We start from the raw sequence: 24149 nt of genomic DNA on the forward strand, positions 1-24149 counted from the left end.
CAGCTCGGGCTGGACTCGAACCGCTGTTGCTCAGAGCTCAAACTCTTGAGCGAGCTCTTAACCAACTGAGCCACTCGGCCGGCCCTAAAACTTTCTTTATTATTGCTTGTAGCACAGATCTGCTAGCAACAAATTCTTTCAGCTTTTGCTTTTCCGAAAAAGTGTTTTTCCCCTTCCTTATTGAAAGATATTTTTGTTGGATACAGAATACTGGATTTCTTTTTTTTTCTTCCAGTATTTTAAAGCTGTCAATCCATTGTCTTTTGGCTAACATTGTTTCTCATGTGAAGTTTGCTATATATAATGTGTCTTTTTTCTCTGGCCACCTGTAAGACTTCCTCTTTATCTCTGATTTTTGCAGTTTGAATATAATGTGATTAGGTGTGTTTTAGTTTGGTATTTATCTGCTTGGAGTTCTCTATGATTCTTGGGTCTGTTTGATGTCTTTCATTATTTTTGGAAAATTCTTATTTGTTATCCCTCAAATATTCATTCTTCTTGTGATTTTTCTCTTTTCCTTCTGGGATTACAATTACAAATATATCAAACCATTTGATAGTGTATTGCAGCTCCTTGATATTCTGCCGATTTTTTCCCAGTTTTATTGAGAAATTATTGACATACTTGTATATCACTGTATAAATATAAGGTGTTCAGCATGATGGTTTGATTAATATATATTGTAAAGTGATCACCACAATGGGTTCAGCTAACAGCCATCGTCTCATACAGGTGCAATAAAAAGAAGGGAAAGAAGAAAAGAAAAAAATTTTTCTCCTTATGATGAGAATTCTTAGGAATTACTCTCTTAACAACTTTTCTATATATCATACAGCAGTGTTAGCTACCATAATCATGTTGTACATTACATCCCTAATACTTACTTATTTAATAAGTGGAAGTTTTTTATCTTTTAACCACCTTTTGCCACTTCCCCCTTCCCCAACCCTCCACCTCTGGTAAAAATTTTAGATTGTACATAGAAGTGAGATCATACAGTATTTGTCTTTCTCTGTCTGACTTATTTCACTTAGCATAATGTCTTCAAGGTCCATTCATGTTGTCATATATGGTAGAATTTCTTCATTCTTTATTGCTGAGTTATATAAATAAATATATATATATTTATTTATTTATATTTATGTATCTCACAACTTGTTTATCCATTCATCCATTATTAATGGATGCTTAGATTGTTTCCATGTCTTGGTTATTGTAAATAATAATGCTATAAACATGGGGGTGCAGGTATCTTTTCAAGTTGATGTTTTTGTTTCCTTCAGATATATTCCCAGAAGTGAAATTGCTAGATTATATGGTAACTCTATTTTGAATTGTTGAGGTTTCTCCATACTGTTTTCCATAGTGGCTGTACCAATTTACAATCCCACCTACAGTGCACAAGGGTTCTCTTTTCTCCACATCCTTGCCAGCATTTGTTTTCTCTTGTCTTTTTCATGATGTTAGTTTCTTTTCCACTCTTTTTGCTCTTTGTGTTTCAGTTTGGGTAATTCCTATTGACCTATCTTCAAGGTAGATTTTGGTTGACTTTGCCTCAACTGTGTCGTTTACTTATGAACCTAAAAAGCTGCTCATATCATACCATATTTCTTATTTTCAGCATTTCTATTTGACTTTAGCACTTCCATCTTTCTTCTGAAATTCCCCATCTGTTCATTGATGTTGTCCACCTTTTTTATTAGATTCTTTAACATGTTACTCCTAGCCATTTAAAAGTCCCTCTTTGATAGCTCTAACATTTAGATATCTTTGAGCCTGGTTCTGTCAATTGCTTTGTACCTTGATAGGGGGTTATCTTCTTCTTCTTCTTGAACGTCATATAACTTTTTTTGATTGAATGCCAGACATTTTCTGTAGAACTGGAGAGATTTAGGTAAATAGTATTTGTGCCTGGAAATGGACACCCCTCTTCTCAGGCAGTTGAGTGTGGTAGATGGAGTTAATCTAGTTAAAAGGTGAGCTGGATTTAGGTTTTGCCATTGCCAAGATTACTTTCAGTGTACCATAGACTTCAAATTCCTCTTTTGATGCCTTATGCTTAGGGTGGGGTCTGGAATGCTAAGGGTTCTCTCAATGTTTGTTCTCCACTGTCAGCTCTCAACCTTCCCTATACTAGTGTAGGTACCACAGAGGTAGTTTCTCTCTGTTCTGAGCCCTCTGCCAGTAACAGATTGCTGTTACTTCTTACTTGGTGCTGGTGAGAGGCAGTGTGATTCTTTGTTGTCCTCTTCATCTTCAGTCTTAGGTGAGGCTTATATTCCTGGACCTTGGAGGTTGAGATTTTCTTAGGATTGCTGCTTCTCCTTGCCAAATTCTGCTTTGTATCCATGGCAGGTCCGGTGTGGGCAAGATTCTCCTGTTCCTCCTTCAGTCTTACAAGACCTCTAAAAGCGTTGGTATAGAATTCTGGGCTGAGGATTGTTTCTTTTCTGTCCCCATGGGTAGAGTTCTTTTTTTCCTCTGTCTTTTCCCTGGCAACAGTATTTGCTGCTTCTGCACAGAGACTTAGGCCTTTTGAGAGGAATATGGGCTTCTGGAGCTTTTCCTGAAGTGATAGATAATACTGTCCTCTATGCCTAAGAGAAGCTTCTTTTCAGTCTCTGAACTTACTCCCAGCTTTTCTTTTGAGCACCTGGTAAAGGTCATGGAAAAGAGCCTGGAGTAAGAACAAGTTTCTCTTGTTTCTGTGGCACATTGAGTTATTTTGTAAGTTACTCTAGCCCATACCAGGCCTTTAGTAATTCGTTAAAATTTAGCTGTGTTATTTTTACATGCATCTATATGGCCCAAAGACCTCATATGCTCTGGCACAGATAAGACAGTCCAAACGTCCAGCCTCTGCTCTGGAGGAACTGTGCCTCCTTAGATTTCAGGCTACTTTGTTGACCTGCAATGTCAGCTGAGCTCTTAGATTCAACTTTTGGGCTCAAGGAAAGTTATGATTTTGCAGCTTGTCTGGCTGTTTCTAATCATCAGGGAGAAAGCAGTGCTCTTTCTAGTTTTTTACATCTTAAGTGGAAGTGGAGCTGTTGCGGGAACCCAGACAAAGAGACAGGACACCAAGGCGTGGGAAGCAACTTTTACTAATGTCGGCACTGGCTCAGCGGATTCACATCCAGAGGCTGAGCCCCGACCTGGGCGGGACTCGGGGTTATATACCCTGAGGTTTCCGGGTTCCTTATTAGGACATGTAACCATTGTGCCAGTTCCTGACTGGCTCTCAGGTGAGGTAGGAATTTGGAAATGTTAAACGCGGAAGTGTTGGCGGAAGTCTTGCTGACTGTACAGTTCAGGACTGTCTTTGTCTGAAGCCCGCGTAAAATCCTTGGTGACCACATGGTCTGGGAAGGACTTTGTCTAGAGCCCATTGCCACAGAGCTTCCTACATATTATTTTGTATCATATTCCCCTACCCCCGAACCATCCAATTACTATTGCAAACAATTCCCTTTCTCATGAAAACATTATTTTTAATGGCTGCTTAGTATTGCTTTATATTAATATGGCAATTTATTCAACCAATTTCCAATTATTGGTCATTGTTATAGAGTTAATGTTCTATTTTCCCAGCATCTTTACCCCTACCCACTTTCTATAGTTGTAAACTCCTTTTTTTTAGAGAACATTTCCTCCCCAATTTCATGTGGCAATATGGGGTTGCCAATCATAGTACCCCATCGCCCTGGCCTCTGGTTAAGATCAACCCAGGTCCTCCCTGTCATAGTATTCTGGCTAGAATGATTGAGTCAGAGGTGAGCATGTGAAAAAAGGAGGAACAAAATCTTTCTTCTGAAATTTCTATAACACAGATGAAAAATTTTCTTTACTGGGATCAAGGAGCTGGAAACATATGGATTGAGGACTCATAGCTGCCATCTTCCCCACAACTTGAAGGTAATCCTGTGTGCCATAGGAGACAAGCAAATAAGTCTGAAAGACTGGGAGAAATGAGTCCTGGCAGCATCGAATCTCTAATTCCAGGACATAAAGTCTTCGGAATTTCTCTGGTTCCTTCGGTTCTTCATGTTTTATCCACCCCATTTACCAAAAAGTCTTGTTTAAGTTGGTTTTATTTGGGTTGGTTAGTAAGGAAGTATCCTTACTAATTTACGCTCTAGGTGGCTTTAAAGCTTTGCTGTTATAAAGAACACCAGAAAGAAACTCAGTGTAGACACAGGTTTTGCATATATGCATGCTCTCTTTTCTCATTAAGAAACATTTCCTTAGAGATTGCAGTGCCAAAGGATATGCAAATCTGAAAGGCTTTTGATGTGTATTGTGAAATGACCTTCAGAAAGGTCGTTCACTTATAGTTTCTCAAGGAGTGTGTATGTCCCTCTTTCTACACAGTCACAATACTGAGTAGTATTAATTAAAAAACAACAACACCCAATTAGATAGAGGTTTTCTGCATCTCTATTGATACTGCTCCCATATCTGTGTTCTCAAGTGTGTCTTAATTGAATAATAAAAAGAGGGTAAATGATCAAATGGGGATGGGAATTTAGAAAGAAACCAGAAAAAAAGGGGAGAGCCTAAAATCGCTTCTGCGAGTGTTAGCACTGTGAATACTCAGCCCTGGCTTTCCCCTAAAACAGGTATTAGGGACTGGCTGAGCCAGTATGAATGTTTCAGGGAAAAATGCATTAGAGGAAGTGAACAGGAGCCCTACCCTAGTCCACCACCTTAGCCTGAGGCCCCAGTCGGTGATTGGCTGGAGCCACAGTGGTAGCGCCACACCCTACCTGAGGCCTTAATATATATGCTACAGAAGGGGAGCAGATCTCTGGTTCCTGATCCTGAGGAAGCTGTCTCTCCCTCAAAGATGTGGGCTCAACTCCTTCTAGGAATATTGGCTCTATCACCAGCCATTGCAGAAAAACTCCTTCCGTAAGTGCTTGATGTCAGAGTTATTTAGGGCAGGTGGCTTCTTTGTCTTTTTCAAATATAAATATGGGGGAGAGTAGATAACCTTTGGTTTATTTTAATTTCTCATCTTTTCCCTTCTTTGGTGACATTTCTTTTTTACCCAGAGAGAAAAATTGAGGCCCAGAAGGAAGCTTTAAAAAAAGATAATATGAAAATATAGTAGACTCCCTGTACCGTGTTCTCTGTAATAGAACTAATTTCTTCTTTGGTCTTCTAGGCATAGGTCCTCATTGATGGCCTCCTAGTTGTGGGAGGTTTAAGGCTGTGCAGTGAGTTATCTGCTACTTGTCTGCTTCTCACTTATAGAAAATAAGGTTCATAAATGCAGGGGCTCAGTCTTTTCAATTCACTGTGGTATGCTGAGTGTTTATAAGAGGGCTTAATGTTTCATTGAATGGATGAATCATTACTGTCCTGAAATCCTTTTGCTCTCTTAATAGAAACTACCTGGTGACATTACCAGCCCAGCTTAAGTTTCCCTCTACTCAGAAGGTTTGTTTGGATCTGAGCCCTGGGTACTATGATGTAAAATTTACTATTACTCTGGAGACCAAGAACAAGACCCAGAAGTTGCTAGAACACTATGGACTGAAGAAGAGGCAATTACACTGCATCTCGTTTTTAGTAAGTACAGGCTTAACCCCAATTCTAATCCCTTTTTTATTATCCCCCTTAAGCACTCACTATAATCTAACTTTAAGTATGATTTCTATTATCTTATTTTTGCCAAGGCCTTTAAACCTATCTACCCTAATTCTAACTTTAATTCCTGGCCATAACTTATCCATAATTTCCTTGACCTTGGATTTCTTCTTTTAGTTCCTAAAAGATTATTGTTGCTCTTCTTACTGGCAACTTGTTTTACAGCTCTATCCTTGCTACCCCCATCTAACTCAGTTCCTTCCTTTTGCCCTCTCACTCTTGGGTTGAGACTAGTAGATTCTTTTCCCCAGTCTCCGACTCCTCCCCAGAACTCCCCTCTCTTGGCCAGGTACCACCTCCTGCAGATGGCATGGAAGAAGTAGCTACAATCCGGGTGTCGGCAACTGGAAATAACATCAGCTTTGAGGAAAAGAAAACAGTTCTAATTCAGAAGCAGGGAAATGGTATCTTCATACAAACTGACAAACCTATTTATAACCCAGGGCAGCAAGGTAAGAACCACACATATGGGATTAGACAAAAGACTGGGAAACAGCTTCACACATTCTTAAAGAGGGCCTTCGTGGTTTGGTGGTAGGCCTAGGGAATAAGGAGTGCAGAAGAGGGGACGGTCTGGAGGGATGAAGTGTTAATGGGTGTGGAATATATGCCATGTTCCCCAAGAGTAGTGGTTGGAGTTGCTATTGTGTGTGTCCATCTAAAACAGAGGTACACGTTTCTCCTGGAATGGAATTTGGCAAGTGTAATTGGATCACTGGGTCCTCCAGCAAGCTGCTTGTATATGAAATGTACCAATATACATTTGGCTTGAGCTCCTGTTATTTGTATTTATTCTTTCTTACTTAGAGAGGCATTCTAATCAGAGGTTTCAGCCAGCAGCCTCGAAGGGAAATTGTTGGGGGGCTTTATTTCTCTCTCAGACTAAGTTTTGTTTTTTGTTTTCTTTTTAAACTTGATGGGGTTTTGCTGACTCAGAATTATGTATAAGGAAATAGGGTGCAAGAAAGAAAGATTCTGAGGGGGGAAATATCCCCTTTGCTAATGATGCCTGTTTTCTTCTAGTGCACTTCCGCATTGTCACCCTGAACAGCAACTTCATACCAGTGAATGACAAGGTGGGAATTGCACTGGGGAGAGGGAAAATGAAAGGAGTAGGGCAGACTGAGAGAGAACAGGGAAAAGGAGATTCTTTCCAAGGGTGTGAAGAGGTGGGACCCTTTGAGATGCAGAATGCAGGTGGGAATTGAAATACAAGTCTAAGTCCCCTTAGCCCCTGTCTGCCTGAAAACAAGCACACGTGTCTAGTTCTCAGGTTTGACTGCTGAGAACATCAATGAGGTTAACATTCCTGAGAGATGGTTGCATTCGCTGTTGTTTTAAAAGAGTTTTTGCAAACTTCAAGACTTTCTCTCCTGCAATGACACAAGTGGCTTCAAATATCAAGAAATAATTCAGGAGTGTGTCTAACAAAAAGAAGACATAAGAATATCCACCCCACCATCTTTTTTTACTACGAGACAAGGTCATTTATCAAGTAGATAGTTCTCTTAAGGCAGCATTAAAAAAACCCAATTTATAGTGTAGACAATTCTCTTAAGGCCACATTTAAAAAGTGCCAAACGTAAAAATGTTTGGTGAATACTTAAATTTCCCCTGAACAACTCGATCCCTAGTCATAAGCCTTATGATAGGTTTGATTTCAAATCAGGGCTTGTGTCATTTCTACATGCTTGTGAAATACTTCGCTCTCACACATTCCTGCTGCCTTCTTTCTCCTTTAATCACAGCCCATGTATTCAAATGAAACTTTTAAAGATACTTATAGGGAAAGTATTACTTTTATTTCCATTTCCATATCCTCAGAGCTTCTTTTTCCTTTTCTTATGAGAGGCTATGAGCTTACTGATCAGTAGCTTCCTCCACCCCCACTTTCTTTCCCAGTTTAGAATTCTTTCTAGTGTCTCCTTTCTGTCACTTATATCCTTTCTTTATCAAACGCTCAGTATAATATTGAGTAGTTATTTCTTAACAGACTGTTGATTCCAGAACTAAAAAAAAAAAAAAGAAAAAAGGAAGTGCTAGGGGAAAGTGTGGCCGCAAGCAGTTATCTCAGACTATACCGTGCCTTCAAGGTCAATCTCAAACTATCCCTGTTGCGTCATCTTTCCTCTGCTCATATTACGCTGGATTACTGAGAGGTGCTCCGGTTTCCATAGTTCTGCTCTATTTCTGATGTAAAATGACTCCTTCCTCCCTACTCCGTTTTTGTAGCCGCCCCTCGCCACCAAGTCCCCGTTTGAAACTCTGGAAATTTGAAATGCTTAGTTTGAAACTCCAATTGGAAACAATGAAGTTAACAAAAGGAATTGTACTAAGAAACTGAGAGATAACAATTGTGCGTTTACAGAGCAGTGTTTTATCTTCAGGCAACTAAAGTATACTTGAGATTAACAGACCCTGTCTAGTTTGGCTGCTACACCCATTTATTCGGAAACCTCAGGCAGCTTCCAGTTGGAAATCTTATCTTCCTAGTTGAACACTTGTTTCCTTCCAGAACTTAACGTCTGGGTACCTGGTGTTCTCCCTGTTTCTTGACTCCATCTGGGAGAAAAATACCTTGTTATCTGAGGAAGTGTTCTTTTTCTGGAATGTATAGGATTCCTCCTTAAGTCTCAGCGGTATTTGCCTCCTTATTGTCTGTAGAGCCCTGGTTTGTGGAAGTCCTATTCTCCCTTGAGCCTGAAGAGGAGCCGAATAGGCCGCCCCAAAATGTGCCACTTTGGCACGGGGATGATTTTGAGCTGAAGACTGCAGACTCAGGGAAAGCTTTGATCTCTCCCTTAACCGCCTAAAGGAATTCAGATAGGGGGCTTGACCCACGAAGAGAGCTATTACCAGAGGTAACTTTTTATCTGGAAGACTTAACCTGCACAGTGGAGCAAACATCTGATTATTAAACATCCGCTCTTCTTATCGTCCTGTGAATTGCCTTCCTCCTCTTTGAAGCCCCAGACCCTATCCCATTCCTTAGCTCAGGGTGGCACAGAAGCCTCAATTGCCTGACTGCCTTTGAGTCTCATTGTCTTTGTGAGGCTCCCCTATGCACGACATTAAATTAGTTTTTCTCCTGTTAACCTTTCTCATGTCAATTTAATTATTAGAGCAGCCAAAGAACCTAGAAGGGAAAATTTTCCATTCCTACAATCCTTCTCTCTCATTTTTGGCTTTTCTTAAGAATTGCCATTATCCTTAATATCAAGGCTGATATTTGTATTTAGTGATGCTCTGCTTCTTCACTGACTGGTATCACATGGTATTTGGCCCGAAAATCAAAGGCAAGCACCAACTAGGTTTCATTCCATCTCCTTTCCAAGTGAGGCCCAAACTTGGTGCTCTCTCTGAGACCTCAATATCTAAATTCCAGCTTTCAATCTCACTTAGTTGTAAGTCCTCTTAAGAGGATGTAATACTAATTTGAAAGCCCTGGGTCTAGTAAATGTACAGTCTGTAATTATTGGGTTGTCAGAAAAGTTGTGATGAAAAACATAGAAAAAAATACGTCATGACTTTTCTGACAGCCCAATAGATTTTTAATAATATTTACATCCTTGATATTGTAATTATCTATTTCCTTGGCCATGGTTTTATAAAATTCTATTACAATAAAAAAAACATATTACACAAACAAAAAACAGTGCAATATAAAGATAATTTTCTCAGAAAAATTATCTTGAGCAGTCATTGTGTTTTCAACATTTTGTTATTTAAATTTTCAAACATAACACCAAAGAGTCAACATTTGTTTTATTTTGCCACAATTGTTTTAATTTATCATTTTTTTGCTAAATCGTTCAAAAGTAAGTTGCAGATATCATAACATGATACTCCTAAATACTTTAGCATGTATCTTCTAAAAAGACTATCTTAAATAATTATGATTTTATTATCACACCTAAGAAAACTAACACTAATTATTTAATATCATTTAATATGCAGTCCTACATCAGGTTTCTCCAAATGACTTTGAGTTTATTGGGGTTTTTTTTCAAACTAGGAGCAAAAAACTGCATGCACTATATTTGATTATTATGTTTAATTTTTTTCTTAATATAAAATAACCCTCCTTATTTTTTCATTACATTAGCTTTTTTTTTTTTTCTGAGAGAGATCAGGCTAGATGGCTTTTAAAATGTTCTCATTCTGAATATGACATTGACTTTTTAAGGAATCCTGGTTGCCTAACAGTATTCGACATTCTTGATTTGTCTGATTATTTCCATATTGTGTAATTTAACTGGTTTCCCTATCTTCTGGAAGTAGGTATGAGGTGTTAATTAGATTTAAGCTAAACAGTTGTGGCAAAAATACTCAGTAGGTAATGCTATGAACCTCAAATGTCTCTCTTCAGGAAGCACATAATGTCCGGTTTTCCATTAGTGATGATGGGTTTGATTACTGGTTAAGGTGGTGATAGCCTGATTTCCTCAATGTAAAGCTATATCTTTTTTCCTTTGAAATTGGCAAGCAATTTGGGGGTGATACTCAAACACCTAGCCCAATGACATGCTCCCCACCAACTTAATGGTTTTAGCATCCATTTCCTTGAGGAAACGATACATGATCCTTTCACAGAACTCTTTTAAACAAAATTGTTTTTAGAAATTGTTTTGCAATGCTTGAAAGTAAGGCTCCTGCCCAGTGGCATTCAGACAGCAGGGGATGTGGCCAGGAGAGGGTTGGCTCGAGGAAGAGGTTTAAACAATGGGGAACCTGAATAACTATGGTGTACACCTGAAAGTAATATAATATTCTATGTTAGCTATATTTTAATAAAAATCTTTAAAAAAAAAAACAAAAAAACACTGGGCAGCCTCCAGCTGCTGACACTTCCTCTTGGGGCATTTTATAGTAGAGCTGGTCGCAGAGCCCTGAAGGCTGCTGAAGGGTCTGAGCCCCATTTCTTCCAGTGTGTTGGAGACAGGCAGCCCTTTGAGGAAATCTCTTCTCTCCCCTCTCCCAGCCAATAAGCCTTTGCCCCATTGTTACTCTTATCAGGGCACAAAAGAGCCATTTGAAAGGAAGGAGAGGGCCACAGAGAAAGAAAGAGGCCTTTGTGAACTTTTTGCTTTCAGCAAGCCTATCCTTATTGCTTATCCTACTCTAACCCACATTATCTGGTTTTCCTTTTCAGTATCCCATGGTGGAACTGCAGGTAAGTAGAATGTCTCTTTCTTTTCTGTCAGTTGTGGAGAAGGAGGAAGGAGAGTTTGGTGCTAAACTTTGAAGCCAGAAAGAACTCTGGCCCAGAGCCTGAGACTGCCCCAGCACCCGAGTGCCCACAGTTCCACCTAAACCATGCCTGTGCTCTTGCTTCTCCCGCCCAGTCCTAAACCTCTGTGGATAAAGTCAGCAAGCTCTGCGGTGACTAACCCTCCCACCCTGATTCCTGTACCTGTTCTGTGCTATGCCAGTTCAACTAGCCTTGGTTCTGGACTCCTCTCAGTCTCCGGTATTAAGCTCTTGTCATATAGCCACTTGACAGTTAAATGTGACATGAATACCTGTGAGAAGTGTTATGATGGAAAGGGGCATCCCCTCCATGTTTCCATTACGTTACCTATCTCTCAGGTATCTTACAATCAATCCCCTCAACATTGTCCCTTAATAGGGACTAAGAGTAGAGTAAACACTCTTCGTAAAGGACATTCTCAAGCCCACTTTCTGAGATTGGTCATAACACCTTAGAAGACAGTCTGATCATTTGAAACCACAAGGACCCTTTTCTTCCCAAATGCAGGCTGGACCTATAGGTAAATTTGTCTCCTTCAGTAATGAAGACAATTATAAATAACCCAAGGAGTTGTTATTCCGGGACACAGACCGTGGGCGTGGTGGGGGTGGGGGGAGGGGGGGAGGTGTCTTTACCTGCTTTTTGCAGTGCCGAGTGGGAATCAGACAGACAGGCAGGCACATCAAGCAGTTTCTTTTCAATGGACACAGGATCCAAATAACAACAGGATCGCACAGTGGCTGGAAGTGGTGCCCAAGCAAGGCATTGTAGAACTATCCTTCCAGCTGGCACCAGAGGCGATGCTGGGCACTTACACAGTGGCCGTGGCAGAGGACAAGAACCTTGGCACCTTCAATGTGGAAGAATATGGTAGGTGGGAGCATCAGCAGGTCAAAGTGTTGGACATAACCTGGTCTCAAAATCAGCAAAAGTAAAGTAAGACCCGCTATGGGGAAGGGTATTTGCTTATTCATGAATCGGTGCTAAATCAGCTAATACAGTCAGGAGCATTTTACCTTAATAGTGCCCTCCTTAATTTAATTAATGTAATTATCACTGTTTTTATACCCCACTCTTCACCACCATATGGTCATGTTCTCTTCCTATTCCCTTTTCATCTCTTCCCATTCTCTCCAGTGCTGCCTAAGTTTAAGGTGGAAGTGGTGGAACCCAAACAGTTATCAATGGTGGAAGACTCTTTCCTAGTAAAAGTTTGTAGTAGGTAAGCTCTGGATCTGGTGGAGATTAAAGCTGTATTGAGCGGTATGATGAGGGAGTGTCGTGGGGAGAGGGATTATGGAGGTAGTGGTTAAAATTTGGGATATTTTATGTAGTCATGACTTCTCCAAGAACACATTTCCTAATTGTGTTTCTGCTCTCACCTCCCACTGCTCACTTAGTCAGCATTATTGATTTAGTGTCTACTTCGTGTTGAACACAATATTGAATCCCATGGAGAAACAGGAGTAAGGGGGGAAAAGACCCTATTCAGTCCTTGGGATGGTACTTATTGTGTAATGGCAATACTCTAAGGCTTGAGTAAAGCAGGGAAGAGAACAAGAGCTGGAGAAGGGTAAGACTGTCAGAGTGCTTGCAGAGATTGGAGTGTGGGAAAGAAGGAAAATTGGTGTTTGGGGAAGGAGGGTTGGATTTCAAGTGGAATTTTCCAACTCTGACTCTTCATGCTTTTCTGGGTTAGGTACACATATGGAAAGCCCATGCTGGGGACAGTGCAGGTATCAGTGTGTCAAAAGGCACATACTTACTGGTTTCGAGAGCCAAAACTGGAACAGCTACCTGACAAATGCAGGAACCTCTCTGGACAGGTGAGTAAATGGGATATAGAAAAGGAACCTTATTCACATGTCCTAAAGAGCAAGTAAGCAAGCACCAATACAGAAAAGTGGTAAAAAGTCCAAAGTAGAAAGCATTTCACATGATTATTTTCCCTGTTCCAAAGAACAAAGTAGTGTTCTTTATTCTAAAGAGATAAAGTCTTTTAGAATCTGCCTTGTAATCAAGAAATTAATCAAATCCCTTGGGAGATATAGTTTTCCTGTTCTGCAGTTGGTTCTTTTCCCCTTCTCATATCATGGAGCTTGAAAGTCATTTCATCATTGTGTATGTGTAGGTGTATACTCCATGTTACAGGAGAGTTTTTCTATCTTAAAGATGGAGAAACTAAAGTATGGAGATGAGGAATTATTTCCTTCTACAGTGCATTATGAAGTAAAGATTAGGTTATTTATTCTCTCTCTTTCTCTGATTGCCTCACTAGACTGACAAAGCAGGATGCTTCTCAGCTTCTGTGGACATGTCCAACTTCAACCTCAGTAGTTATAAGTACAGCAGAAGCATCAACATTGTGACGACTGTGGTGGAGGAAGGCACAGGTAACTGGGGTGCTCCTTGGTTCATTAAAAAAAAGAGAGAGAAAACAGGCAATCCAAGGGACACACCTACTCAGAGGATTCAACTCCCCTCATTAGCATTTTGGAGTAACTGTTCCTAGTTCACAGTCAAGGAGAAATCTGCCATCCACTACTTATGTCACCCAAAGTTGCGGGGAGGAGGAGTTGGTTTAGATCTTTGGTCAGAAATATATTCAGCTTTATACATCGGGGGCACCATTCTTTCAGGAATTTTATGTTAAACATGAAGATGAAGCTATCAGGCATTCAGATGATCATATATGTGTTTTTCCTCTGCAGGAGTGGAAGCTAATACCACTCAGAATATCTACATTTCTACACAAATGGGATCAATGACCTTTGAAGACACCAATCATTATTATTACCCCAATTTTCCCTTCAGTGGGAAGGTATGTTGAAACTTGTTTCTGCACAAACAAAAATTGCTTAACCATCTACTGTTGCCTCTTTCCTGTAGGCATATAATAATAAAACTAGCTGGGCATTATTCTAAGTGCTCTGTGTATATTCACTTACTTAATCTTTCAACAGTCCTGTGAGATAGACATTATTATGGGTCCCATTTTACAGATGAGGAGACAAACTGAGGCACAGGGAGTTTAGGTGGTTTCCCCAAGGTTATATAGCTCGTGAGTGGTAACTATGATAAAACCCAGGCAGCCTGCATACAGAATATATCCTCTCCTTAGGCGGTGCTGCTTTTAATCCCACATGAGATGTACCTTCAATACTAATGTGACTTCAGTGCCTTTCCTAAAGCCAGGGGCTCATATTCCAGTGTTCAAATCTTTGAATTTTGGGGCTGAAAGTTATCTGGAGAAACCATCTAGTCTGGGCTCTTGCATCTAGGCAAGGTTAATATCAAACTTTCCTTGACAGAGAGCCGTTTGTATCTCCTTAAGCATTTTTTTAGAAGAGATTTTATAACCTCTCTTTGTTAGTGTCTTCTTTCTAATACCTAACAATCTACCCCTCTGTCCAGCTCACCTTTCTTCACTTCTCAGACAACCGGTCAACACACTAATGTACATATTTAGGCCCCTTTATTCCTTAGTGATCTTTTCTCTAGACCAGTTTTCTAGATCCAGATTTTCTTAGAGCCTAAGAATTGTACAATTTGGGAGTGGGAGAGGATTCTCTTAAAAAAAAAAAATGAAGGCAAAGACAGTACAGAGCCTTGGGAAGGGCTTGTGCAAATGAAGGGCCCTAAAGCTTCATTAGCTACGTGGCAAATGTACTTCTGCACCAGACTAGGCAACTTCTGTGTGTTTCACAGTTCCCCATATAGCCTCGTTTCCAACCCTTGAATCGCATTTACCTTTTCTTGGGTTCTTTCCTGAAATGTTTTCTTAGAGTTTCTGCTATCGTGTCACTTTGCCTCATACTCAAACCAACTCCAAACCTAACTCTAATGACCTTCACTTCTCAGGTAAGAGTTAGAGGCCATGATGGCTCCGTCCTCAGGAATCATGCCGTATTTCTGGTGATTCGTGGCATAAATGGAACCATCAGCCACACCCTGATTACTGACAACGATGGCCTTGCTCCCTTCAAGCTGGATACAGTTAATTGGAGTGGGACAGACATTTCTCTGGAGGTAAGCACTGGGGAGGACCAGAACTAAAGCCTTCCCTAAAGGAAAACTTCTAAATTTTCCTGTTTGTTTTTTTTTTTCTTTCTCCTGCTCCCATTTGTAATTCCATCTCTCTCACTCACTAGTTCTGCTGTCCAGTTGGCAAAAACTTTTTCTTAGGTCTTGCTTGTTTTTTTTTTTTTAGATTTTTGTTTTTTTTTTTAATTTGGGAATTGGGGGGATGGGAACAGTGCTGGGGAATTGGGGGAAGGGGAACAGACAAGTTGCTGTAGTTTTGTTCTTCAGTCTAGTTGTGGAGGACGTTGCTTCACCGGCTCAAGCTGGCACCATCATTGTGCTCTTCCGGGGTGAGGCAGATCAGTCACCGGCCTCTGGACGGCCGCTCACTGCGGCTTCTGGATGGCTGCTCACGCTGGCTGCTAGCTACACACGGTGGCCCACGGCAACCCACTGCCACAGGGGCTGCAGCCTATGCCTTCGCCGGCAATTCATGACAGCCCAGCTCCAGGTTGAGCTGTTTTTCAGCATCTTAGCTGTGGAGGGCAGTGTCACTCGCCCTCATATGTGGGATCCGAACCAGGGCCCTCTGGCGTCCCAAGCCAGTTCTTAACCATTGTGCCACTCGGCCGGCCCAGGTCTTGCTTGTTTTAATATCAGTCAAATAAATGACCATTGAGATCAAAATTGCTCTTTCTACTAATTCTTCTTATAACATATTCCCATCTCTATTTGATCCTAATTTGAACTTAGAGTAGAGAGAGGAAAAATGGTCTAGAGTTGTCTTCTTCCTCCTGTCCCCTTCCCCTTCCCCTGGTTATTCATAAAAATGGCAAAGAAGAGAAATCTAGGTTTTGGATACTTTATAAGGAAGGCTACTTGTGTTAGTTGTCAAGTGTCACACAATGGTGCTTAACAGACAACTACAAAACTTTAGTATTATACAACAAAAACCATTTACATCTAGTGCCTCAGGGGTAGTCAGATGGGCAGCTTGACAGATCTCTGTAGACTCTTATGTCTGTGGATCAGCTGGGTGTAGGCTGGAGCTCCACATGTCTCTCACGCTCCTGCAAGCTAACCAGGTGTGTTCTCGTAGCTATGACGAAGTGCAAGAGTCAAAGTGGACATGCAAGGGCTTTTCCAAGTCTCTACTTAATGCTGACACTAACATCCCATTCCCAACAACAAGCCATGAGGCGGGCCCACAGTTAGGCTAACAGAGCATTGTAAGATGAGATGGTAAAGGATGTTGATACAGGGGGCCATTAATGCATTCATTTAGCCACACTACTGAAGCAAACACATGCTATTTGCTTTGTGACTAATTTAACTATTTCCTTAGGCATCACTTGATCACTCTACTTACAAATAATTATTTCAGTCTTCTTACCCTCTATACCTAGATTTATTGTCCCTGGGATATATTCTTTAATTTCTATATAACCTTAGTCATGCTTATCTATTCCCTAGGCATCATTCCGGGAAGGTATATCATCCACAATTTCCCAATCCTTGACAACTATAATTCAGCCCTTATTTTCACTCCCCTACATACCAAAATGCTGCTGCGCATAGCTACTATTGTGGAGTCCTCAAACATCCTAGGCTGGACCGCTAGTGAAATATCTACATGCCATTCTTTGGCAGTGACGGCTTGAGACAGATCTATTTGAAAATCATAACAAGTCCATGGGGTTAATATGGTCGGGGTACATGCTAAAAGAGCTTTTCTTTTTCTTTTTCTCAGGGCAGGTTCCAAATGGAACATTTGCAATATAATCCAGAACAGGTGCCTGGATACTACCAAAATGCCTACTGGTACCTGAGAGCCTTCTACAACACAACTCGCAGCTTCGTTGGCATCCGCCGACTAAATGGCACCTTGGAATGTGGGCAGTCCCGGGAAGTGCTGGTGGATTATTACATTGATCCAACTGATGCAAACCCTGACCAGGAAATCGTCTTCTCCTATTATGTGAGACTGGGAAATAAGGATTGGGAAAAGTGTGTCGGGAAGGGAAGGGAATGGGGAGAATGAACAGGAGAGGGTGGATAGACTGTCCAGATAGAGATAAGGCAAGCCACATAAATAATTTCAAAATTTTTAGGAGCCACATTAAAAAAAGCTAAAAGAACAAGTGAAACTAATTTTTAAAATATATTTTACTTTAATCCAATATATCCAACACATGATCATTTCAACATGAAATTAATATAAAAACTATTAATAGATATTTTACATTCTTTGTTTCAGCTGAGTTTCAGTTCTTTGAAACTCAAAGTATGTATTTTATGATACTTAACAGAGTTAAGTATACTTAACAGACTAGCCACGTATCTGGGGCTCAGTAGTCACATGTGGCCAGTGGCTACTATATTGCACAGTGTAAGCGTAAAGGACAGGGGGAAATGAGGAATAAAGTGATTTTTGAGCAGGAGCCCAAGGAAATTGTGTGGGGGAATAGAAGGAAGAATTAACAAGAAAATGTTGCTGGCCAGAGCTGAAAAGGAGCTGGGTGTTGGGTGGGAGGGAGTTTGAGGAGAGGATGAGACAGAATCAATTTCACTCTGTGTTTCATTGGTCAGTATTTTAAAAATAGATGATAGAGGGTTAAAATTAACGTTGATAGCAGCCTTGTTGGGGAAATACATTCACAACTTGTAGCCTGAAAGGAATGTATAAAGATAAGAAGCTTCACTGGTCACCATGGTGATGGAGAGGCATTAGACTTATGTAAACCTCAGGTTTGATGGTCCGAGTCTCCTCATTCCCTTATCCTCTCAAAGTCTGAAAGCCTTTCTCCCCACTGAACTGTCCCAGTGTCTTCATCAAGCTAAAACAATCATCCTGGCCCAACGGAATGAGGAGGGGTAGGCGGAAAATAACAAGTCAGAGCGATAACACAGGAGGCACTGTCTTCGGGACAGAAGCGTGAGGAGACATAGGAGAAAAGTGGAGTGTGGAAGGGCTGAGTGTCAGATGGTAGTCTAAGGAACTGGCCACAGAGCCCTTGACTGGCATCAGAGATGACAGCGTGCTTAGAAATAATTTCACTGGATTCAGTTTCAAGTGAGAGTGAACTAGGAGAGTTAGTAAAGGATTTCTCTTCCAGAGAGTCCAATGTCAGAAGGGCTCAAGGCGGTTTAAGATACACTCATTTCCACTGCATTTTGACTTGAGTGATAATAAAAAACGGTTGTGAGGATGGATTTTAGCTGAATTTATGTTACAAGGATTATAAGAGAATAAAACCTGTAGATCTTCAAGAAATGGTGGACCATTATCTACTATGAAGAATGGTTTCTATTCTATCTCACCTTGAGGCAATGATGACCTTTGTCTCCGCCCACCAACCTCTGTGGTTCTCAGGCAGACCTTCAACTGGAGGAGGAGTCATCAGAACTGTTGGCAGTGTCCAACATTTGACAAGCTAAAGGATGCTCCGTGAAGTACTGAGCCAGGCTCTGGGCCTATGAAAGGAGCCTCTCCTTATGCAGAGAGGCAGGGATGCTCCAGAAGTAGGATCAAGGTTACCCTCCCATAATGTCTGTGCTGTTGATGCGTTTTTTTTCCTCTCTTCTTTAGTTAATGGGGAAAAGAGGTTTGGAGACTGAGGGGCAGAAACACCTGAACTCTAAGAAGAAAGGTGAGTGTTCATGCTTCTCTTGGAAGAGAAGTGATATTTTAAACTTCCAGGAAACAATTCTTATACATAGAAGTAATGAAAACAGAACAGTATCAATAACCATAGAAGAATAGGAAAATGAGAAGTAACTTGCGCCATGAGGCCTGCAGCTGGCCCGATGAGAAGCGCAAACGTGTTTGGATGTCATTGGTAACGTGAGTGCACGCTCATCCCTATCTATCCCCTCTTGTGTTTCAGGACTGAAAAGCTTCTTCTCTCTCTCACTGACCTTCAATTCCAGACTAGCCCCTGATCCTTCCCTGGTGATCTATGCCATTTTTCCCAGTGGAGGTGTGATAGCTGACAAAATTCAGTTCTCAGTAGAGATGTGCTTTGACAATCAGGTAAAATGGCACTTGAGGAGGGTGAAGAAAAGAATTGGGCATAGCGAGAGATCTTGTGTATGCTGGGGTTGGAGATAAAGCAGGGGCAGGGAAATAAGGTAATATTGAAGTTGGATGTCACATTGTATTTATACCTTTAGTATGTTTTGTTGATACCTGTCTCTCTCCTGCTTCTTTTTAAAAAGTCATACTGGGAAATCACATATGTAGCTATTTCAAATATAGCTATTCCATGTGGTCTTTTTCTTTTTTCATACTCTTTGTCTTTTAAATGTTCTATATCATTCTACTGTGCTGCTCACTTTTCTCAACTGTATCATAAGACACTGGTTCTCAGGCCTTAGACTTTACAAAGGGAAAATCAGTATAAAAGTGGAAGAGTGGGCTGGATACCATAGCTGGGGCATGTTGGCGGATGATCCAAATTACATTTTTTTCTGTTCCTGTCCAGGCTTACCCGGTCCCCAAGTTATATTTTTTCCTTCCTCAGGTTTCCCTTGGCTTCTCACCATCCCAGCAGCTTCCAGGAGCAGATGTGGAACTACAGCTACAGGCAGCTCCTGGGTCCCTGTGTGCAGTCCGGGCTGTGGATGAGAGTGTCTTACTACTTCTGCCGGAGAGAGAGCTGAGCAACCACTCTGTGAGGAGGCTGCTAACGGGGTGGGAAGACGGAGTTGGTAGAGAAGAACATTTGACTACATAGAATAAAGGGTGGGTTCCGGGGAATGGAGAAGAAAGTCTTAAGGAAATAGTTCACCACCATCAGGTGATAGGAAAGTGAGTGTGAAAATAAAGGCAGACTTGATGGTATGAGAAGGCATAGTTAATATGGACAAAGAAGATGAAATAGGAGATAAGGGTGACAGATTATGAAGAAAAGGTGAGATAAAGGTTAACATTTAAAAAGTAAGGAAGAAGTTATGATGAAATAAATAAATATAGGAAGAATTCTGGAGTAATGAAGAGAAATAATATCGGGGTGGTGAACTGGGCACCAGAATCTGCGAGAACTTTCTCAACTGATTTCACTGTGTCAATGCTTTATTTCTTTTACCCCTTTTATCTCAGATATATGCGATGTTCCCATCCTGGTATGGTTACTACCCCTATCAGGTGGCCGAATATGATGAGTGTCCAGTGTTTGGCTCATGGGACCTTCCTCAACTCCTCCCTGCTTCAGTGCCTGAAGAGCGTTGGAGCAGGCGTTCAGTTATGTGGAGGCCTTGGATCTCTAAAGGCACAAACCTTTTCAGTTTTTTCAAGGTAGATATCCTTACTCACTTTTTTTTTTCTTATAGAAACAGTGGTAATGGGAGGAGGGAGAAGGAAAGTCCATATCTAAAAAGCAGAGAGAGTCACGTGGGCACTGACAAGGATAAGATCTTGAAAAAAAAAAAAAACTCTTGATATGTAAGGCTGCTCTCTTGGTTCTAATGCTTGAAGAAGTTGCCTAGTTGCATTGGAAGAGAACCACTGTGAGAGGCTGTACACCTTGTCTCCCCTCTGTGGTCCCCAAATATTGATTTCCATGGGATCAGCCAAGAAGGAAAATGAGGAAAGGTAGGCCAGCAGCCTTTTATCATTATTATTATAAAAATACTGCATCTATGTTATGAGCAGAAGCTTGGGATACTGTGGCCCAAGTCTGACCAGGAGGCCACGAACCATACCTTCTTCGTCTTTGTATTCTAATTCCTGATCCTTCATAATACACAATGCATTTTTTGTTGAATTGATTGAGCTGATATGGTCCCTGGCTTCAGAAAGTTTAGAGTCTAAATCAAATAAGGACACAGTGACTAATATTTGAAAGAAGCATTAAACATATTTAACCATGAGATAAGTTTAGTTGAAAGCCTTTCACACTAGATAGAACAGAAGTGAGCCAATCTTGGTGACTGAGTATTGGGTAATAACCACCAGTCTCACCATTAATAGGAAAGGAGTGCCTTAGTTCAACCTTTTGAGGGTAGAATTCCTAGACAGTAGCCCTTGTACTAAGGGAGGGGACTTAATATTTTCTCTCTTCTTTTTGGTACCTATCAGGACATGGGCCTGAAAATACTGTCCAATGCCAAAATCAAGAACCCAGTAGATTGCAGAAAGCAGTCTGCAGAACACAGCAACATAATGGATGGAGGTAAGCTACCCCTGTGGCTTGTGGAGTCACTGAGAGGTTCAGAATCACAGAACTCTGAAAGCTCCCTATTTGCCTCCTTTTCTTGCCCTGAGCCTCTAGCCTCAGAATGATAGTAGGTTGTGGGTCATAGATGCAGGCAGTTTCCCAAGGATTTCTCTCTCTGGGGAGGGCCTTTGAAGTCTGAAGGCTTCATCTATTCATTCCCTGGCCAAACCTCTGTGTCTGTCACTGGTCTTGTGATTAGTAGCCTCTTCACCTCAATTTATCTCATAACAGAAGTGTTCTGTTTTCTAAAATTCCTTTATTCTTAATCTCCTTAGGAAATGAAAAATTGATGTCAGGAAGTGATCTAGGGGGTTTTCAGTCATCACTTTCTTCAATTCAGTCAGAGGATTCTCAGGTCCGCCAGTACTTTCCAGAGACTTGGCTCTGGGATCTGTTTCCTATTGGGTAAGTGATACCTCAATGGTACAACAAGATCAAACAGTGTGGAGTCAGCAGAAAACTCAGGATCAGGTAATTTCTAATGAATCTAAGTCTCAAGCCAAGAAGGTTTAGGGTTTAGTGGGGATATGGGAACGAGTTTCTTGCCCTGAATTCTTATACAATCATATACAATCACTCAAAACAAATTCACACATCTTCGCATTTACACAGTGCAGGCAGTGCATTCTCACTTCAGATCCACACAAACTTAAAGGGACAAATTGACATCCGTTTAGTTCTTGCTCACTGCTTACCTGCTCATTTTGACAAGCCATAAGAGCACCTGTCTTCATAGATTCAGGGAGCCTGGCCTCTCTTTCAGATATGTTTGCACACACATGCACACTCACTCACACATACCACCTCCCACATACTCAGGCATCCCCCTTCTCCTGTATTAGTAAACCCCCATCCACCTGATGAGTCACGCTCTGAGATTCGCATGTTCTCAGTCCAGTTGCCTCTTTGCTTTTCCTCCCATTCACAACAACAGAAAATTCACTTCTGCAGATAAATTTGTAACTTACTTCCCAAATGCTCTCTTTCTCCTGCTGTCTGCCTGACCTGGATTCTTGTGTCCTCACAGTAACTCAGGGAAAAAGGCTGTTTCCCTCACGGTTCCTGATACCATCACCAAGTGGAAGGCCATGACTTTTTGCACCTCCCAGTCCCAGGGCTTTGGTCTTTCACCCACTGTTGGACTCACTGCATTCAAGCCATTCTTTGTTGATCTGACTCTCCCTTACTCAGTGGTTCGTGGGGAATCCTTTCGTCTTACTGCCACCATCTTCAATTATCTAAAGGATTGCATCAGGGTAAGAACTGGGGATACAGAAGTAGGTGCCAGCCCCAGAACCACACCCCCCACCATAAGTTTCTCCCTAAATTGGAAGCGTATCAGTTTTGCCTGAGAAAGAGATGGCAATGCCGGTGTTTTAGCGCCCACATTTTCCTAAGCCTCTGTGCGCTATCTCCTTTACTCATCCCCTTCATCTCTTAAACATCCTCTTCAGGTTCAGACAAAGCTGGCTAAATCAGATGAGTACCAAGTGCAATCATGGCCAGATTCTCAAGCCTCCAACTGTATCTGTGCGGATGAAGCAAAAACCTATCACTGGAATATCACAGCTATCAAATTAGGTAAGAGAAGGAAGTGGTAGATAGGCAACAAAAGCACAGAGCAAAAGCTCAGAGATTGAGAACCCCATCCTTGACTGCATTTGCTTTGTTTCCTCTTTCCTTTTCTTTTTATTTGCCTTGATTTTTCTCCTTCCTAAGTCTATGTTACAAATAGATAAGCAAAACTGTTTGATAGATGACCTAAAGAATTCTGCAAACTGGACTATTTTGAGTGTGAAAGGGGGAGCTTTTAATATTTCTGCCAGGACAGGGGATATATCATCATGTTGCTAACCAAGCGCTTATTATGGGCCAGGTACTATTCTAATTGCTCTACATGGATTAACTCATTTTATCACCACACTAACTCTAGGAGATGTCATCTGCTCATGGATGAGTTCCTTGCAACTCAAAGTATGGTCTTCAGGTATATTAGTTATCTACTGCTGCTTAACAAATTCCTTTACAACTCAATGGCTTAAAAGAATGAACATTATCACACAGTTGCTGTGGGTCAGTAGTCAGGGTGCAGCTTAGCTGGGTGCCGCTGGCTCAAGGCGTCTCATGAAATTCCAGTCAAGCTGTCAGCCAGGGCTGCGTTCTCATCTGAAGACCTGACGAGGAGAAGATCCACTTCCAAGTTCATTCCACAGCCTCTGTTCCTCACAAGAACAGCTGGATTTCTCCAGAGCGAGGAGTTCAAGGGAAAGAGTTCACCCAAAACAGGAGCTGCAGCCTTTTTTTTAAAACCAAATCTCAGAAATGACATCTCATTACTTCTGCCCTATCCTCTTCATTAGAAATGAGCCACTCAATCTTCATTAAATATCAGGGTGCAGGGATCATTGGGGGGCTTTTAGAGGCTGCCTACACACTGGATCAGCATCACTGACATTACCTGGAAGCTTGTGAAAAATGTAGGATACAGGCCCTACCCCAGACCTACTGAATCAGAGTTTGTATTATAACAAGATTCCCAGGTGATATGTATGCCATTAAGTTTGAGAAGCACTGGTCTAGAGGGGAAAAGACTTCATTGGTACCTCTGGCAATAGGGCTAATGCCTTTCTTTCTCCTTTCTTCTCAGGTCACGTAAACTTGACTATTAGTACTAAGATTCTGGACAGCAATGAACTCTGTGGGGGCCAGAAGGCGTTCGTTCCAGAAAAGGGCCGGAGTGACACACTCATCAAGCCTGTTCTGGTCAAGGTGAGTTTTCTGCAGGCCGAGCTTCAAAGGTAGAGACAGCAACCAACCCACGGATGTTCAGGGTGTATCTAGCCCGCCAGTTAGTCTCTCACAGCAGTCTTACCCCAACTCCAATCAGGTAGCTCACCTTTCTCCTGGCCCCTTCCTGCCTCTAACTATTTGCTTAACTCATACTGATGCCATATGAAAGTGCCTAATACACTTTACTAGTGCCTGGAACTTCATAGACACTCAGT

The 24149-nt window shown here is 41.4% G+C and overlaps 1 protein-coding gene across 1 annotated transcript in view; it reads left to right on the forward strand.

The window, feature by feature from the left end:
* Positions 1–2234: 2234 nt before the first annotated feature.
* A2ML1 (alpha-2-macroglobulin like 1) overlaps positions 2235–24149 on the forward strand; it is a gene marked incomplete at its 5' end in the record, with an annotated part of 44214 nt that continues 22299 nt past the window's right edge. The window contains 21 exons of the mRNA XM_019626160.1: positions 2235–2266; positions 5391–5574; positions 5942–6104; positions 6676–6728; positions 10805–10825; positions 11614–11773; positions 12041–12125; positions 12603–12729; positions 13182–13296; positions 13615–13724; positions 14765–14932; positions 16677–16904; positions 18516–18576; positions 18814–18959; positions 19450–19599; positions 20028–20222; positions 21006–21099; positions 21420–21549; positions 22172–22400; positions 22599–22725; positions 23792–23913. Of these exons, the coding sequence (XP_019481705.1) occupies positions 2235–2266; positions 5391–5574; positions 5942–6104; positions 6676–6728; positions 10805–10825; positions 11614–11773; positions 12041–12125; positions 12603–12729; positions 13182–13296; positions 13615–13724; positions 14765–14932; positions 16677–16904; positions 18516–18576; positions 18814–18959; positions 19450–19599; positions 20028–20222; positions 21006–21099; positions 21420–21549; positions 22172–22400; positions 22599–22725; positions 23792–23913 (2700 nt within the window). The remainder of the gene's footprint in view (positions 2267–5390; positions 5575–5941; positions 6105–6675; positions 6729–10804; positions 10826–11613; positions 11774–12040; positions 12126–12602; positions 12730–13181; positions 13297–13614; positions 13725–14764; positions 14933–16676; positions 16905–18515; positions 18577–18813; positions 18960–19449; positions 19600–20027; positions 20223–21005; positions 21100–21419; positions 21550–22171; positions 22401–22598; positions 22726–23791; positions 23914–24149) is intronic.

This window comes from Hipposideros armiger, unplaced genomic scaffold (genome assembly GCF_001890085.2).
Source record: "Hipposideros armiger isolate ML-2016 unplaced genomic scaffold, ASM189008v1 scaffold_662, whole genome shotgun sequence".
In the NCBI taxonomy this organism is placed as follows: Eukaryota; Metazoa; Chordata; class Mammalia; order Chiroptera; family Hipposideridae; genus Hipposideros; species Hipposideros armiger.